At 38.3% G+C, this 19514-nt stretch overlaps 1 protein-coding gene across 2 annotated transcripts in view; it reads left to right on the plus strand.

Moving 5' to 3' along the window:
- DPY19L1 (dpy-19 like C-mannosyltransferase 1) overlaps window positions 1-12748 on the plus strand; it is a 63912-nt gene extending 51164 nt beyond the window's left edge. For both annotated transcript variants that reach the window (XM_054991539.1, XM_054991540.1), the window contains exons 18-23: window positions 1227-1254; window positions 2561-2680; window positions 4815-4989; window positions 5385-5484; window positions 6867-6992; window positions 10700-12748. In XM_054991539.1, coding sequence (XP_054847514.1) covers window positions 1227-1254; window positions 2561-2680; window positions 4815-4989; window positions 5385-5484; window positions 6867-6992; window positions 10700-10859 — 709 coding nt within the window. In that variant the 3' untranslated portion in view covers window positions 10860-12748. The remainder of the gene's footprint in view (window positions 1-1226; window positions 1255-2560; window positions 2681-4814; window positions 4990-5384; window positions 5485-6866; window positions 6993-10699) is intronic.
- Window positions 12749-19514: the final 6766 nt, after the last annotated feature.

Consider the following 19514-nt stretch of genomic DNA (forward strand, 5'->3'; position numbering starts at 1 on the left):
CTGGCAAAACAAATATTCAAATCTGGATCTCCTAGATCTTGGTCCCACACATTAACCACTGCACCAGTTTGGTGTAGTGGTTAAGAACGTGGGACTGTTATCTGGAGAATCGGGTTTGATTCCCCACTTCTCCACTTGAATTCAGCTGGGTGACCTTTGGTCAGTCACAGGTTCTAGGCGCTCTCTCAGCCTCTCCCTCCTCACAGGTTGTTTTGTTGTGGGGATAATAATGACATACTTTGCAAATGGCTTTGAGTGGGCGTTAAGTTGTCCTGAAGGGCGGTATATAAATCGAATGTTGTTGTTGTTAACCACTGCATCTGGGAGGCCTGCTTGCCCCCCACATAACGCTTGAGATTTGATTCTTGCTAGTAGATTCAGTCAACAATGAGGTAAATAATGCTTTCCCAACTCTTCCTGGAAATAAAATATATACTGAATAAAATGTTACTATATTTTGTGCCCATAAATACTCTGGCTAGAGTGCAGCCAGGATGCATACAGAGCTCCAGAAAAATCCAGGCTACCATTCACTGTAATTTCAGCTGTGTGGTTTGAGTCATACACACCCCAGGATTGAGCTAGGGAAACCCATATTTGTGCTGGAGCTCCATGACTATATCTGTACACATGTACATATAGATTGGTGAAAGTAAATTTACAAAATAAATATGGCTATAGTAGTTTCTTTGTAATGTTGTAAACACTGAAGAGATTCTGTCAATTCAGAATATTGAAATTGTGAACAGATTTGAGGTTGGATCCTGTGATCAGTCAATGGAAGGAACTGACAGTTGTGGATCTTTCCCATGATACATGCCTTCCAACTCTGGAGAAGCTTTTTCCTAGGGTCACAGGCCCACATGAGGTGATATCCATGTAGGCCGGGATGTTGCATTGTGGAGGGGGAAGGGGATGAAATTGATACTCCTCTTTTAGCATAGTTCTGCTGATAGAAAAACAAAGAAAAGGTGATTTTATACACACCCCGCAGCCTCCTAACTAGCTGGGCTCCAGGAATAAATGTTCCCAGAGTTGGCAAGGACTGTTGGAGAGAGGAACATGAGGATCCCCAATCCTTATGTCCCTTGATTGCAGGATCCGATCCACTAAGCTGCACAACCCCCAACTGCAAGATCCAATTTGTAACCCAGATTTACTGTATTGTCTGAATATAGATTAATGTGTGCAATAAACAACATGTAGCATTTTCTGTCTTTGTCCAGACAGGAGGATCATTTTATTCGTGGAGAGGTAAGGATCTCTGCCTGTATGACCATGCTCATACTGGAATTTCCCCCCTAATAAATTAGAAAACACGTCCTGTGAGAAATGGAAACATGAATGATAATGAAAGAATCAATGATGTAACTGGTTGCTAAGAGAATGAATTGTAAATTTCTAGTTCAAACTTGCTCTCTGTCAAAAATCCACTGGTAGAATTTAGGCAAATCAGAATGTTCCCAATTTGCTTCCTACCCCGAAAATACAGATAATATGGAGATGAAAATAGTGGCCTCCCTTACAGCGTTATTAATAAGGATTACAACATGCCAATATGCCTGAAACAGATTTAATACTGAAAGTGCTATATAAATGACAAGTAGTAGTATGGGAAGCATTATATAGTGAATTGATAAAAAAATAAAATTCATTCAGGATTTTATTAAGTTTACCTCTATATTGGTGTATTAGGATATGTGTTTGGATATTTTATTTGAAGTATATGAATTCTAAACAATGTATTTTATCTTGCTCTGTGTTCTGATTTTATTATGTATAGCTGGTCTAATGACCGTTACAATAAATACTACTACTAGTGAATTGATAGCACAACTTTCAAACAAGCAGTGATGCTGATTAAAATCAGAATACAGTAAAAGCCCTGTTCCTTGCATAACTACTTTACATGGACAAGACTTGCTAAATTGTATTTATTTATTGTTTATTAAAACATTTTTACCTGCCTTTCCTAGTGGTTCAAGGCGGCATATCTGTATATTGATGACACGCAACCCCAAAGCACTAGATAACCTCATTCAGTCCCCCCCACCCCACATTTATGTATGTATGTATTTTAAAGAGCGTGGGTGAGACACTAGAACCCTGTTGCACTACACATTGCAAATCCCACCCAACTGATTCTGCACCTCCAAAGGAGGCTCTTTGTGATCAGACAGAAAAGAGTAAAATCAGCAAAGAGCTACACTGTTAATACCAACTCTGTATTCAAGCTGGTGGGTGAGAATGGAGAAGTCATCTGTATCAAAGACCAAATTGATGTCTGTGTAAATTCTTCTGCAGCTCTAAGTGGTTTAATTTTACTTATTCAAGGCCTATTTTCCATGTATCTGCTATTAAGGGATATATAAGTATTAATAATTGGTCACTAAAATGCATTTTACTCAAATCTTTAGTTTGATTTATGTTGTTTACAGTTGTGTAATAAACAGTTGGGTTTTTTTTTTACATAAGCTAGAGATCTAGTTTGAAAATGGTAAATGTGCATGTTTTCTTTTGTTTGTAAAAGGTTGTAAACCTTTTGTTTATTTGTTTGCAGCTAGTGTACCATATGCTGCAACTTGTTATATTTGCAGTTCTTGCAATTTTAATTATGAGACTAAAGCTATTTCTTACACCTCATATGTGTATCATGGCATCCTTGGTGTGCTCAAAACAAGTAAGTTGTTGTGAGACTTTTATTTATGTAATAATTAACATGACACATTTTACAGTATGGGTAATGAAGCATCTCAGTATGTCAAACAGTGTATTGAACTACATGCTCCACATCTTTGTCTGGATAAAAACACAATCCCGGAGCAAAAATCTGATTTCTGTAGGTGAAACTACCAAAAGCCTTCTGCTCTGATGGGGGTAGTGGAGAAGAGACAAAGGTAGTTTTCATTCCTGTAGGTTTCAAGCTTTCACAACAGACATTTTTATCTGTAGTTTTACAACCTGCTGCTTTTGTGGTTCTGTGTAATTCAAGGCATTGTTTGGGCTATTAAAGAAAAATACAGAGAAGCAAGGGACACTGTTGCAGTTTAGTCCAACAGAAGCAAACTGAAGAAGCTGAAGAAGGAAATGGAATCTCCCCAGAACCAAAGTAAAGCAAGAGGACCAACATCATACCAGAGAATCGCACCCATTCCACCCAAACCAAACTGAAGCAAGGGACACTATTGCAGCTTACACCGACAGAACCAGTATCATTCACAGCAGACAGGCGCTGACTTCAGCCAGTGTGGGGGGGACACCACAGAACAGTACCAAACAATACCCAGCCACAAGCACAAGACATTCCCTTGCTTCAGTTTAGTTCTTGCTCTGGGATGAGCTCAGCTTGTATTTGGGAGTGTGCCTTGACTATGGCAGCCTTGCCCCAGTGTGTTTCTGCAGTGGGAGTCAGCTTTGACTTTTTCCCATAGGAAACAATGGAGTAGCTGGGGGCACCTTGTTCAGGGGGCCATAGAATTGAATCGTAGGTCCCATCTTCATGAAACTTAGTGGGATCTTTAGAGGACAGTCAGGAGAGTGTCTCCTGAAAATCAGGTGGAGTTTGCTTGAAAAATTTCACCCCAGCCCCCTGGATACCCCCCAGATAGTTTTCTTCATAGGGAATAATGGAGAGTGGGTGAGGGCGCCGTCTTTGGGTGGGCATAAAATTGGCCCCCATGGTCTATGAAACTTGGGAGGAGGTCTTTATAAGGCAGGAGTAAGCACCCTACACATCTGGTGAAATTTGGTTGAAAAATGACCCTCCCCCCTCCAGGTAGCCCCCAAATTGATTTTTCCATAGGAAACAATGGCCGAATGTTACCAACTTCAGTAAAAAAAATACCAAATCTGATTTGTTGTTTAGTAGTTTGATTCGGAATAGCCAGATTCTGCCAAATCAGTCAAAATTCAGTATTTTAAACTGAATGCCAAACCAAACTCTGCTTCCTTAGGAAAGAAGCCTGCCAGGGAAAGGAGCTATTGAGTGCTGGTTGTGTTTGGACTGGCTTGGAAGCCAGGTGACTGAGGACATGCTCCCAGCTCAAACACTACTGACTATTGATGGTCAGTGTCTGCTTTCTCCAGTAAACTGCTTCTTTGGTGATGGCAGAGTAGGTAGTATGGAAGGAGGAGAAGGATGGGCAAAGGGACATGAAAATAGGAAAATTTTTAATTTAATTTATTATATTTATATTCCGCCCTCCCCGCTTTCGCAGGCTCAGGGCGGATTTTCCTGTGAGATTCTCACATGACTCCACTTTTATTATACAATTCAACATGCAGTGAAATTATATAAGTGAAACTTAGTTTATATTAAAAAAGTTTTATTTCTGTGATGTGAAGAGGTAAATACAGTATGCTATAATAGTTTCTGTAAATATTGATGTATAATGAAGTGCTGTTAATTTTAAGAGGACAAGAAACTGATTCTAAACTGTGAACGATTTGTTAAGCGACATCTGGTTGACCAGAGAACTCACTGGCATATCTAGGAACAAGGGGCTTCTTTTGAGCCTCTGCCCAAGCACAAGCTGCTGTCTAGGCGGAGGGAGGCCATTCAGTCTGTCCAAGTTAGTCATGTGATGCTTGCCTATTGGGCTGGCAGTGGTGAGAGGGCAGCAGCATTGAGTGAGCTGCAGGTTCAAGGCATGGCAGCCACTTGCTTGACATTACTGCCCTCATTGCAGTTTTCACTGGCAACCCTGTTCCCCATGGATAGTAGTTAAAGTTTTTAGGGCACTTTTTCATGCAATCAAAATGTTTAAATTAATGTCTTTGAAAAATTAAGACCTTTGTTAATTTCCTTTCGTTAGCTGTTTGGATGGGTCTTCAGTAAAATCCAGCCTGGAACTCTTGTTGTTGCCATTTTAGCAATGATGGCATTTGAAGGGATGGCAAATGTTCAAAAAGAATGGAGTATTGTGGGAGAATTTAGCAACTTGCCGCAGGAAGAGCTCTTGACGTGGATAAAAACAAACACCAAAGAAGGTATTGAAATCCCTTTTTCTTAATAACTACAACATCCAGTGAAAGACAAACAGAAGTTTAGTATTCTGCACAGTAGGCAAAGCAGAGGATTAGGTTGTTGAATGATTTTCTCAGATGTCGTATTTTACTGTAATCTTTTCAGCAGAGAAGGGTGATTATATCTTTTAAAATAGTAAATAGATTTTATAGGCAAAATTATAAGTCTGTTGCATATGAACTGATGCATTTTTCAATTTACCTAAATTAGTGACATTTTGCCTTTAAAATAAAACAGTTATTTCAACTTTTTTTTTTTATTCTGGTCTTTAGAATGAGAATTCTATCAAAACGTCATTAAACTTTTAAAAATTATTTCCTCAATTACTCCTTTTTTAGCTTTAATTTATATATTTCAGATGCTGTTTTTGCGGGAGCAATGCCTACAATGGCAAGTGTAAAATTATCTACACTTCGACGTATTGTGAATCATCCGCATTATGAAGATGCAGGATTACGGTGAGTTTTTTTGTCTTTTTAAATTAGCTTCTTTATATTTACACATTCCATAAAATTTTAATCGTTTGATCGGTATGGATTGCTAACATGAAGCAATGGGTCATAGCCAGCAGAGATGGATGAATCAGGACCTGAATATATAGTGGAATAATGAATGTCCGACATTACTGAATGAAATGTAAATGCCTGAATGTAAACAGATTTTTGCAGACACTTTGAGGATCTGGTAAATTATAGCAGCCCAGCCAAAGCATGAGTTTACATAAATCCCTTCAGTCTCCTTGGCTCGGGATTGTTGTAGAAACCTCTTTCTTCTGATGTACACTGACTTTTTACATATGGGCAGGGCTGCAAAAATCCTGGGTGTCACTGGCTTCTTTTAAAATGGAGTGTGGTGCCCAGAAATGATTTTTACTGGTAGATTAAAAAAGTTCAGAGCTAAACTCCCCCCCCCCCTTCAAACGATGCAAGTAGCATGTGGACTAAGAGTTAAATGAGAGTGTTGTGTTAGATTGTAGTTCCATTGAAGGCAATCAGCCAGGTCAAAATTAAGTGGTTTAATAGAAATATTGCTTTTTAATTTATTTAAAATAGGTGGATGAACTGATTTGGTCAAGAACTTGTACTGTGAAGAGATGAATGAATTAGAAGTTGAGTTGGGGTTTTTGTGCTGAGAGGGGCATAGGATCGATTGATCACTTCAACAAACTTCAGGAAATTTGTACCTAGATCTCCCACTGTCACTCATTTGCCACTCAGTACACAGAGGCCTGTTTGTATGTTCCAGCAAATGCTTAGTATTTATTTATTTACATTATTTAGTCTGCTTTTCTCACTGAGATTGAAGGCAGATTACAAAGTGTAGGTAAAATATAATCAATAAGATGGGACCTCCAGTAAACAAAGCATAAGGTTTGGAATGTAGAAATCTGAAAACGGAGCTGCAACAAAGCATAAGCTTTGACTCATGCATTAAACAATGCAGAAATTACATGGTAGGATCATGCTTACATCAACAGACAGTATATATGTTACACAGTAATGTAGTCGACAGTCCCTATTCCTTTACAAAAGTAATTAGGGCTGTACTGTATCCCTTCATATAAGTAATTAGGGCTGTAATTTGAAAAACATTTTGTTGTAGTATGGCCCTAATTACTTATATGAAAAAGCTCTCCTGAATAAATCAGGATTCATGTCTGATTTCCTAGTAAATGTTGTATCCATGTTTTGAACAACAATGTTCCAACCCCATTGTTTTCAGTTCTTAGCTTGCTTAACTATACTATGTACTATATACATCCTTAATACTTTTAAATTCAATTTCATTTTTTTTTCTTTTTTGGTTGCTAACTGTATTTGTCACTTCCTTTTCCTCAAAGAGCAAGAACGAAAATAGTTTATTCAGTATATAGCAGAAAACCAGCAAAAGAAGTTAAAAGGGATTTGCTAAAGTTGGGAATAAATTATTACATATTAGAAGATTCCTGGTGCCTGAGAAGAACCAAGTAAGTAATGAGTACTTATGGGATTTCCCCCCCAGAAATATAGCTGATATGATGCCAGATCTTTGGACTATAGAGATTTTAACAGTAAGGTTGTAAATTTAGTGCTGAAACATATTTGCAAAGCAACCTTTTTATCTGTGTTGTGGAAGAATGTGTCACCAGTGTCTTTATTACCTCAAGAACCAGAGTATATTTGATGGTTCATTGCTGCTGATGACAAACAGCTTCACAAACACTATGGGTACTTCTCCCTGACATTGTTAACTGTGGGAGAGCTCCTTTGATGCATTACTAAGCACTCTGTCCCCAAACACCAATTGCGTTCTAAGTATTAAGGTTTTAGGCTTTTCAACAAGAAGGACATGAAGGTGATTGAGAGTAGACTACTAGTGTTTCTGGAGAAACAATGGATTTTGTTCTTGCTTATAGCTTCCATGCTGGAAACTCACAGATCTAACAGTAGTATTAAAGTTAGAATTAATAAAGATGAATCAGCAGGGGTTCTGCAAAGTAATGTCTTGTTTTGCCAACTGTCTTTCAATTATTTGAGTCTCTGTAAGCATGTAGATGGGAGTTGGATAGCGTATAACTGGATACTCAAAATTATTAGGGCAAAGTCTCTCATCAGTCACCATAGGCTCCTTACGATAATTGTTTTTTAAAAAACAAATGAGGGTAGGAGTAAATTGGTAATTTACACAATGATGGGAGATGAATGGTGCCCCCCTCAATGATCTGTACTGGTGTTGGTAGAATCAGGGATGAGTTAGCCAAGATCAGGGATGACACAAAAGTATTTAGGATGGTGAGATTCCCCAAGCATACTGTTAAAAGCTTTCAAGGGTTTGTTTTTTATTTGCAAAGTTTCTGTGCCACCTCTCCAGGGAACCTGCTTGAGCATTTCTTCACCCAGGGTAAATTGGTAACAAAATGTCTGATGACGTTCAATGTATATGCATGGAATGAATATTTATAGAAAAAATACATGCTTATGAGGTCTTCTCTATAGCCCTGAATATACAATATATGTGGGGATATGCTGCAATGCAGAGGGCCACAAAGCACATGAGTCCCATCTCCTGTTTGCTATAGAATATGTTGATGCTACCATCTGCTTGCTAACAAGTAAACTGGCCCTGCTGCTTCAGCAAAATGTGGGTAAAATTGTATAGTCGTGGAGAGTGCCCTCAAGTCATAGTTGACTTTTGGTGACCCCTGATGGAGTTTTCATGGCAAGATACTAATAGAGGTAGTTTGCTATTGCCTGCCTCTGCAACCCTGGTCTTCATTGGAGGTCTCCCATCCGATTACTAACCAAGGCTGACTCTGCTTAGCTTCTGAGTTCTTCTGAGTTCTAATGAGATCAGACTAACCTGGGCTATGATGTATACAAAATGGAACCTCTGTCTGTGCTTTTCTCATGTTTAGTGAAGCCAAACAGACACAGGATAAGGTCAGCAAATTTGATCTGAAGCTGTGTCAGGGGCAGCTCACTCCAACTCTTCCTCTATACATCTTGGCTTATTCGTACTTAGGTCATGTGTTCAGGGCTACTCAGGAAAGAGATCTGTGGTTATGGTTATTAAAAATGTTAAGTTGATTTGCAGCTACAGTGAAATAGGCAAATTCCATGTCAGGAATCATTGAGGGAAGGATTGAATAAATAACAAGCAATCTATTGCCATTATACAAATGTATATTACTGTCTAAACCCCAGAGACTCTCACTCCCATTCCTGGGTGCTGAATACAGCCTTCCCAACACCCCAAGGAGCTTCCAAGGGCTCTGGAATTGTTTGAGGCCTTTTAGCCTCAGAGTTCGCTCTGAGGACATGCACTCATTCAGAAAGTGACTCTGGACACAGGAAGGTAAATATATATTTGTAGTTTATTTAAAGATAGATTTTAGGAGCGTATGCTGAGCAGGAACTGCTCTTCAAATAGCCATCGAGGCAAGCACAAAACAAATAAAGCTTGGCTATTTCTAAATACAAACAAACTGGCTAAAATACTGCAAGCTGGCTTTCTGGCAATCTTTGAGTTGGCTTCATGGCTGACAGTTCTTACCAAAGGCTTCAGTAAAGAACTGCTGTGCTTTGCAGTTCTTGTCATGCTGGAAAGGAAGAGGCACGGAGGCAAAGCCTCTCTCTCATATCCTGGTAGATGGATGCTAACTAGAGAAGTTCCACAGTACAATGAAACCGCCATTCTCAGGCCTGAGATGTCAGCCACCTGTGCCATGAACCAGTCAGGGCTTAGATACTTAATTGGCAGTGCTAGCATGAGAAATATGGGAAGTACTGATTGAAACAGATTACAGCTGCACTCCACCAGGGTCCTCAAGGCCAGTTCTCAAGAGAAAGATGAGGACTTGCAGGTGTGCCTGATTAGCAAGCCAAGAAACTTTTCTCAAAACTGGCCTGGTCTTGAGCCTGCACAGACGTAGGACCTGAACTAGAGTGTTAAACTTATCCATTTGAGAGCCTGGTGGGGGGCTTTCCTTACAAGTAAAATCAAATTTCCAGTGAAATGGGTTGGATCCAACTAGCTTTCTCACTCAGAGCCAAGCCACAAGTGACGCCTGACCCAGGTTGTACACTTGTCAGCTTCCCTCAAGTTTTGATGGGAAATGTAGGCATCCTGATCTTGCAGCTGTAATGGAGAGCCAAGCTGTAAAACCAGGACGCCTACATTTCCCATCAAAACTTGAGGGAAGCTGACAAGTGTCCAACCTGTGTCAGGCGTCACTTGTGGCTTGGCTCTTAGTCTCAGCCATTTTCTTTTCTTATTACAGTCTCCATTCCACATGGTTTTTGTCAGTGCATGTTGCATGATCCACAGCAGAAACTTTTGGTTGGTCACTAGGAAAAAGTCCAGTTGGATCCATCCTCATATATGATTATGGTCACAGTTTCAGAAGTGGCATTATACAACCAGAAAGAAACCGAAAACAACTAACATAGTCAAGGGGCTGTAGTGCTTTCCCTGCAGGGAAACACTGACAAGTTAAGCTAACTATTCCATAGGGTCTTGTCATGAAAACTTCGGAATTTTGCCATCCACCCTTGTTAAGGGTTATTGGGTGCCTTTGAACTACTACACATTAGTCTTGATTGTGCCAGCTATAAAAATAGAATTCAGAAAGAGAGTGCTAATGGTGCAAAGTGACCCTCAAAAGACTTGGTCATATCAGAATTTTGCTTTGGTAGCCAGTGTCAAATCCAAGATGATTGCATTCTTTTGATTGTCCTTTTATATTCTTAATAGTTATAAGATCCAGTTTGGTCACCATGTTTTTTCTGAAGTCCTTGCTGCTCGTCTGTGTTCGTATGTGATTAGCTTTTTCATTTAATTGATTCAGTGAATATTCTTGAATTTTTGATATTAGTCAAGATTGATTGTTAAATAATATCTGAGAAAAGGAATTTTATGTCCCTTCAGTATTATTATGTTGTACAAGTGAGAAGTGAATTCAGGACACATTTTTTTCCAACAGGACCAATCATTGAGAGGTTTAAGGAATGAAAATTTCATTGTATTTTGCCCTAGACCTTAAATCTTAATGTGAAGGGGGGAATGTGTAAATGGGAAAAACAGTCCGTTTTTGTTATCTGTCTAAGAATGGCTCAGTTTCAGTTCTGTTCATCTTTCATTCATCCAAATGGTATGTTTAATTTGTTTTCCTTTTTGTATTTAAATATTTTCTAGGCCTGGCTGCAGCATGCCAGAGATCTGGGATATAGAAGATCCTATCAATGCTGGGAACGTTCCATTATGCAAGCTGCTGAGTCAAGATTCCAGGCCATTTTTCAGAACAGTGTTCAACAACAATATATTCAAAGTATTAGAAGTCAGCAGGGAATGGTGACAGTGTAACTTTAAACTGGCAACTATTTAAAAAAATTCTATGAATTCCAGCTCAGTTAATATTAATGGGAGTTTTGCTATTGATATCAGTGAGTCATAGATTGCACCATTAGACTTAAGCCGTGTTTCAGAGCACTGTGTGTTCAGTGGCTTTCATTGTCATTTGTAGTAAATGAAGCCCACATCTACATGGACTTCGTTGCCTTTCTAAATTCAACAGTGGGTAACCCGCTGCATACATGCAGGGCCTCCTCATTAGATCCATTTCTTGGATGACAAGTCTAACCATATTTATTTGGAAATGCATTAAAGTTTAATGCATTAAAATAAACTTCTGAATAAATATGTTGAAGATTAAGTACCTGGCTTTTAAAATGAGGACCTGTATTGATGCTTTACTGTTTTAAAACAACCTCAAACATAACAATTTGTATTTCATTTCTGGGTCAGTTCTTAAAAATTTGCTGTGCAAACATTTATACATTTGAACACTTTTAAATAAATATTGACGCAAAGCAAGTAAATAAAAATGGCTACGGAAAAGAATGTCAGGTTTCTAAGTCAGTGCAACTGTAGAAGCCAATAAACTTTCTTAGCCAACTCAGTGTGTTTTGGAAGCTAAGCAGGATAATGAATTGGAGGTACAGTATTCAAGATTTGTCACTTAGTCAAACCAATATCATACTAGCCCCACTTTCCTAGCATGCTTCTCAGATATGCAGTTTTTATGAGTGTGTTTGTGAAAAAATTGGATAGTTTCCATAGTCCAGTATGTATGCAAGTAGTTACTGTTTTTGCAAAACCCAAGGAAGGTCAATGGTAATTTCTGTCTAGGTCATGTATTTAAATTTTTATTCTGAATGGAATAAATAACTTTGAACTTGTTAATGGAGAATGTATATTTTGCACATTCTCAATTCTAGTTTTTGAGTGATTGCAAATACCAGATCACTGGAATCATTTGCAGTGAACAGTATTTTTGCTACTATGGTGTGAAATGCTTTGTTATTAGAGGGTAGTTGAAACTGACCAATTTGCACATATGAAACTTTTAACAAGAAAAATGCTTCTTGGGAAAGTTCTTTTTTACTTCACCTCAATGCAGAAATAGGGAGAAAAACTATTTTGGCCTCCTTGTAGAAAGAGAGAGACCCTAAATTATTAGGAAATAACACTTTTGTTACAGAAAAATAAAATGCAACTATATAAGCAATGTAAAGTAAATCTGAAATAAAGTAATTTCACTTTTATGGTTCCAGTATACATCTTAGAATAAAGATAACTTTTATAACAGAGGAGCCAGTAGTGTGGCAAATATTAATACCACTAGAGCAGTATTCCTCTTTTTCTAAAACTTATTTTGATAACAGCCTTCAAAGAAATTCTGCTGATGTACAGTGCAATTTCAGATAAGAATTCGCTTTGCTGTAATAAATAGGGAAAACCTGTGCTAACTACTCTCTTGTGTCTGTGACAGTTGCATTAAGTCATCTAGATAGGAACCCTCTGGAAAACTCTTCAGCCACCTGCTTAACTTCCACATTGCAACTATATATCATTGTCTGCAACTAACAATTCTAAATTCTGTTGCAATAAAATGGTGAATCATATATTAGGATAGCAGTATAAGAAATATTAGATTAATTTAGTTTTCTTTGTTTAAGGAGGTAAGGAGAGTCATTTAATTGCAAATAAAAATTTCCTTTTGTCATACTTGCTAGACTGGACTACCAGGAAACCTGAACAGTGAAAAACTGGCAGTAAAGAAGCAGAAACCTAATTTCTTATTTTGTAAATAAATTATATTACAGCACAAAAATGGTGTATTTTTATGGATTTTGTTATAGTTCTTGATATTTGCTGTAAAATAAAAGACTTGTTTATATTTGAGCTTCTGAGTAACTATTTCACAAAAATACTGGATTGGCAGGATTGGCAACCATGGGGGCTAAAAAAAAATGGTGTCAATGTGAGGGGACCTGCAAAATGCACATGGCATTACAGATGTGAAGGCCTGGAAAACAGTTGGAAAAGTTTGGGGGGGAAAGCTTTTCTACATTTTTTTCTGAGGATTTCCTAGCCAATTTTTCCAATGGAAAAAAATGAGAAAATTTTGGGGAGTGCTAAAAAAGATCCCTCCTAGGAACATTTTTCCTGTTTTTGAATTTTTTTACTCAAAGGCAATTTTTTTACTCAAAATATGTACTACAAAAAATTTTATGTAAGACAATCTGCAGGATTAGATAGGATATATGTATACTGAAGACACAATATTTTCAGGAATGTTTATTGTTTAGATGTAAGATTGATAACAATATGCTTTAATGTGTTTAATGGCAATACATTGTTAAAGAGTTCAGTGTTTTCAATGTTATAAAGTTTAGCTTGATATCCAGGTATGCTGGTAATCCTATATATAGTGACTGTATGAGAATTTCTGTCCCATAATGCACTTTCTTTTGTTTACTGCAGAATTTATTTTATACCTTTAGGTGGTTTTCCTCACTCTCAGATGGCAAACAATTAAGATACATATTCAGTGGTAGTGTAGGCTGCAGCAGTTTGCAACTCTTTCTCAAGTATTGGGTATAGTTACAATTTTTCTTATAATAAACTAAGACATTTATAATTTTGAATGCCATAAGTGTTTAATACTTATGCCTTATTTCAGATTTCTGTAATCCTAGTCCTTTTACATTGTTTATTAGAAGTCTCCTCATCCTGTTGATTGGACTATATTACGAAAATCACCTCAAGTCTCAAAAAGAAAGATGTGCTATAAATAACATAACATGTATAGTCCAAACTACAATTTTAAATACGAATTGTTATGAATTCTGAACTATGCTATGAATGTCGTGTTGTTAAATCAGTGAAATAGATTTAGGTTTGATAGGAAGGTAAGAATTGCATGTATTTCGATTTCCCCTAAATTTGTTTCTTCCCAAAAATAAACACGTAAAAATGTACCCACCCATAATTTTAAAATTTCCAGAAATTTCATGGTTTGCATGGCATCCCAAAAGCCCTTATCCCCACAGTCTTTCCAGACTATGTTTGGGAAAGATCACAGCAAAGCAGGGGAAGACACAGAAGTAGGACAAATAGTGCATGGTGTAATGTTGATGCTTCCAGAAGAATGCAGCTGTAAGAAAACCAATGCGGAGCAAAACATGCATGTAGAAACAGCAGTTGTCAAGGGCACCGTTTATTTTTTATTTATTTATACCCCACTTTTGTCCCTAAGGGAATCTCGAAGTGTCTCACAACATTGTTCTCCATTCTTCCATTTTATCCTCACACAACTACTATGTTAGGTGGGTTAGGCTGTGAGTGAGCAACTGGCCCAAGGTTGCCCAGTGAGATTATATGGCAAAGTGGAGGCCTGAACCTGTGTCTCCCACGTCCTAATTACTATGTGCCTGGTTATCTAAAAGGATGATTAGTTTAATTGGCGTTCCCCGTCTCACTGATATTACTAATTATATGGTGGTTCATGTATTGTTTCCAGTGGTGGGAATCATATACACTACTCTGAGTGCTATATAAAGAGTGCCAGTACAAGAAGCCATGTAGTGATTTGTTTGAAAGTGGAGCAGAGAAGGGGAAAATGTGGTATTTTCCATGCATCTAGGACTACAATAGGCAAAAATACACTGTTTAGTACAGTTAGAGGTCAAGCATTGAAGCATGACTGCCAATACATTGAAAAGTAATACAGCACTGAAATAAATGAAAGAACATGCTTCAAATGTGTATTGACATATGTTGGAAAGAGCACTGCAGAAGAAAATATGATTTAGGATTGAACTTAGGCAAGTTGATTTCATTTTGGAGAATCTAGTTAACAGGTGTTTTATATAGAGAGGCACAAGATCAGACTGCCCAGTTTCCCCACTACTATTTGTTATAATGATAGAAAATTTCAATAGTGCTATAAAAGAGCCTTGTTATTGAGGGGGCAGGAGCTAATTGCAAACAAAAATTACTTAAGTTTATAAGTACCTTTATAAGTAACTTTACCTTAGCAAAAGTCCGTCTTACTGAACTGGAATTGATAATTGTTAATATAGATACAATTTTAAAATCTCTTTGAAGGATAATGTAACCATGAATGCTTCACTTCAAGTACACTTTTACTCACAAAGGCCCTATTTGCAAATTAAGCAGAATGAGTATGGTTTCTGTAGGTAGCTCTGGATCTATTGACCATGTGCAGAACCTCTAATAGCAGGGCTCACAAAACATCTAAAGCATAAGAGGAAACATTTATAAGGAGCCATTTCTTGTAACATCCTGGAGGCAGACCATTGAGTCAGTGCGATGGTGTGGTTAGAAAATTAGTCTAGGACCTGGAAAACCAGTGTTCAAATTCTTACTTGTTCATAAAGTTCACTGGGTGGTCTTGGGACAATAATTTTCAACTAACCTACCTCACGGTGGTGGTGAGGCCAAGATGGAGAACTTTAGGTATTGTCTGAAGCTCCTCAGAGGAAGGATAAGATATACTAGACAGAATGTTGGGTTCCAGATCCTTAAGAAAGAGAATAGCTGCTGATTTCATTCTATAAGAGCTTGTGCAACAGCATGTGAAAGAGTTTGCACAGTGCTGTATTATATAGCAGTTTTGGTAGTTCTGCTTGCACAAGCAGGGACCTCCATGAGAATCTCAGGAAGGGGATTCTCCCCGAACTCAGCTGATCCCAGCCTTGCCAGCTTAACAGTGGCAGCATTTCCACCCCCCTCCCAGCCTGGCTGACCTCAGCTTTGGTGCCCCAATAAATAAAGGGGCACAGAAAGGAAAAGGGGGAGGGGAGAGGAACAAAAATTACAATTGAAAGAAAATTAAAGATGTGCATTACATGGACTATAAAAATGCAATAACCATCTAGCCTTTAAAATATAGTTCTCAGATATATAACATAACCGTACTCAAAAGGTTTCCTCTTTCCATCCTGATAGATCTCATTATTAGATCATCTATAAAATATTTTGCGTTATATATTAGAATACTTTTACAACAACATATATCCAAAAATGTGCTAATCATGAATTTTTAATATTGATTGTTATATTAATGCATCTGTCAGTTCCAAAGACTACTTCATGAAACTCTTTCAGAATCACTGTGTATATTTCCATGACAGCTGCAATTCTGCCAAGCAAAATGGCCAGCTGTTTGAATAGGTCCATCATTTAGCTAGCTAAGCAGCTTTGTTATATGCTATTTGAACATATGCATATTGAATGAAATATCATACTTCGTAATAAACAGAATTAAGGGATATAAGCTCACAGCTGGTTCTCTGTAATAGCAATAACCAAAGATCTTGGAGGGTACAAAAGACATCAGCAAAGTGTTGCCATTTTGTACAATGTATTTTAAGCAAGATTGCTGGTTAGGTTCAAAATCCATGTTTCAGGATTGGTGCATGGGTGGAATTTGTATCATACACTGCAAAGCGTAGGGCCTTCTGCCATCCCAAGGAGCTGTCCTCCAGTAGAAGAGGCTGTTTCTCTAGAGGAAGTAGTCTTGCAATAGAAGAAGGCTTTGCACTGATATGAATAGAGTAGCAGGCTACAACCTGGATTATGTTGTGAGCAGCACATGAATGCATGGAATTCTGAAAGAGCAGCAGGCAGAAGAAAGACAAAATGTAAATATTCAAACTCCCAGGGCTGTTGTGAGTGTGAAAGGAATACGATTATACAGTAATTTACATATTAAAGTCTACAAAGGCAATTAGTAACCATTAGGGATTATTAAGCATTGGTATTTTAATCACTTATCAGTTAATTTGTTGATCAAATATCCCATGCAATCTCTCTCTTTTTTTAATAATAAAAGTGTTATTTAAAAAGAAAAGATAGAAATAACAGTAGAAAGTGCATAGAAACTTATATACATTTGAGTTACATTTGAGCTACAACAGAAAAGTATCCCATGCAATCTCAGTCAAGCCAAAATCCCAACACAGGTGCCTTTTTCAGATTAAAGGAAGTGAAAGATAATTTACAGTTGAATAGATGGACTCTGGCATTCATTGTTACGTTAGTATTTTCTTTTTCCTTACATCAAAACTAGAATTAACGAATCCCTTTTAACATTCATCTTAAATTCTCAGTTCCTTCCTGCCTATTGTGGGCAGGATTTCCCAGGAGAAACTCATTCTGTTATTACCTGCTGCATCGTTGACAATGATGCATGGCTGGCTATTTCTTACAAAATGGCTAGTTGGAGAACTCTGTTCCTCACACCATTTACTATAACCCCAGGAAGACACTTCCCACTGTCAAATGGATGCAAACTTATCCCCACTGCCACACAGAAAATGATGTCCAACTCATTCCCACAGAGCCACCGGTATCTACCCTGACTGAGCAATGTTCTAGATCATGATGGAAATGATGCAGGCAGGGCTATGCTCACTTGCTTTGCAACCTTTCTGATGAGAGAACAGAAATGAACCTGTTATAAATTTGGCCTCTTCTGCATGGGGCTTTTTCATCAGTTCTGGTTCCTGGGAACTAGAGAGATTGCAGTTCCTGTTGCATTAAGAAGCAAATTTGAGGCTGTGTTATTACAAATACAGATAAGGCACTTATTATAACTACTAGAAACATAACTAACTTTTTAATAATAACATTTGATTTATATACTGCCCTTCAGGATGCCTTAACACCCACTCAGAGCAGTTTACAAAGTATGTTATCCCCACAACAAAACACCCTGTGAGGTGGGTGGGGCTGAGAAAGCTCCAAGAGCTGTGACTGACCCAAGGTCACCCAGCTGGCTTCAAGTGGAAGAGAGGGGAATCAAACCTGGTTCTCCAGATTAGAGTCCCGCACTCTTAACCATTACACCAAACTGGCTATTTTCATAGAAACAGATCATTGTGTATTCCTGGCCTCAGGCTATGTGAAAAATCAAGTCACTGATGTTTAAAAGTGTTGCATAAGATTACCCATGTCTCTTCTTCAAATGTCCAGGGTTCCATAGAAACAGGTTCGATTGCTCATGCGCTGCGCACTTGAAAACTCAACATGGCTTTCTCAAGTCTCATGTAAAATTTTGGTAGGTCTTCCTACTGATGTTTTGCTCTTCCCACTTTACTATCCTTCACTCATTCCCCCTTGCATCCCTCCATTTCAGTTTCCAAACTGTTTCCCTGGAGCCCATGTGCACCTTTACACACTCTAGCCTCTTGAAACCAAGAAATACCAAGCAGTAGTCCCTGCTACCGCCTGAAGATTTGTGCTTGTAAGAAAGACTGCTCAAGGACCATCAATTTATCCCCTATATCTGTGTACACGTGAAAAAAGGCCAGGACTCCCAATCTCCCTTTCTCAGGCCTGTATGGTAGTGTGAGCCTCAAGTATCCGAGCCCATCTTATTCTCTTGTTGTTTTTGGTGAACCCAGCTATCAGCCACCTGAAAAAATACCTTGGCCATTTTCTCCATCAAGACAGCAGTCTGTCACACTGTTGCATCATGGGTGAAAATGGCCAGGATCCTTTCTCAGGCCTGTAAGTTCCAATTATATGATTTGGAGAGGATTCTGGAGGATGACCAATTACAGAGACCTCTTCACTATCAACAGGCTACTGGTGCAGTTTGTTGGATCAGCGAGATTCTTGTGTGTACCAAGAGCTGTATGAACCCACTGCAGTATTAAGGTTTTCTCAGTTGGATCATGGATTTACCAAAGTCTGATTAGTGCATGTTGAATTCTCATAGAAATGGTGATGCTGGTGACAGATACATTCCTTGGAGAAGGCATGTGTAACTTTTCCCAGATGGGATAACATATGTATTTTATTCATCATGTGTTACTGGAATTTAGATTGTGGGCCTAAAGCAAATATTTATATAACACATTAAGTATGCCTACAGATTTACTGCTAAGATCTTGAAGACATACCATGAATTGTGTAATTTTAATGCTCTAGATAGGTTTTGGATTTTTGTTCTCCATTTTGTGATATGGAGGGTGCTGTGATTTTATTGTATCTTTATCTGGAATTCCTTTTATTTGACATATGTTTTAATGATCATGTCAGTAGAAACCTCAGGGGAAAAGGACATTCACAGTTTGTGTGGAATGTCCATGGCACAAACCCATGTCCAACTCAGGCTTAGGCTGACATTCCCCTACCCTGAGGTAAAACTTCTCCTCTTTAAGCCTATGAAGCTGTATACTGGGCTGGGAAGCCTCTGGTAGCGTGGTTGATGTTAAGCTTCAACTTTCCTTCTTGTCCCATCCTTAAATATTAAAAATGGTTACTCAGCCAAGTCTTAGTAGGGGACAGATCAGGGGTTTGTGCTTCCCTTTAGCAGAAACTGGCACACAAAGCTTGGGGAGGTTCAAAACGTAGCAGCAACTTCACTGGTGTGAGGCACAAAACACTTGGTTTAACACTAGGTTGCTGGCTTCTTTCAGAGGTTGACACTGCTTCACGAATGCTCTACTTTCAAAGCACAGACACAGCACAACTTCCCCTCCTCTCCAGACTTAAGGGTGCTCCACTGAGACAAATGCTTACTAAATACTGGGCAGGTGTTATAGTTTTGAGCTATAACCCTGTTCCTGGCACTGAAGGGGAGACTCCTTTCTACCCATTTCCTTGGCCCACTATAATTCCCAGATCTCTCAAG

The sequence above is a fragment of the Eublepharis macularius genome, chromosome 11 (assembly GCF_028583425.1).
Source record: "Eublepharis macularius isolate TG4126 chromosome 11, MPM_Emac_v1.0, whole genome shotgun sequence".
In the NCBI taxonomy this organism is placed as follows: domain Eukaryota; kingdom Metazoa; phylum Chordata; class Lepidosauria; order Squamata; family Eublepharidae; genus Eublepharis; species Eublepharis macularius.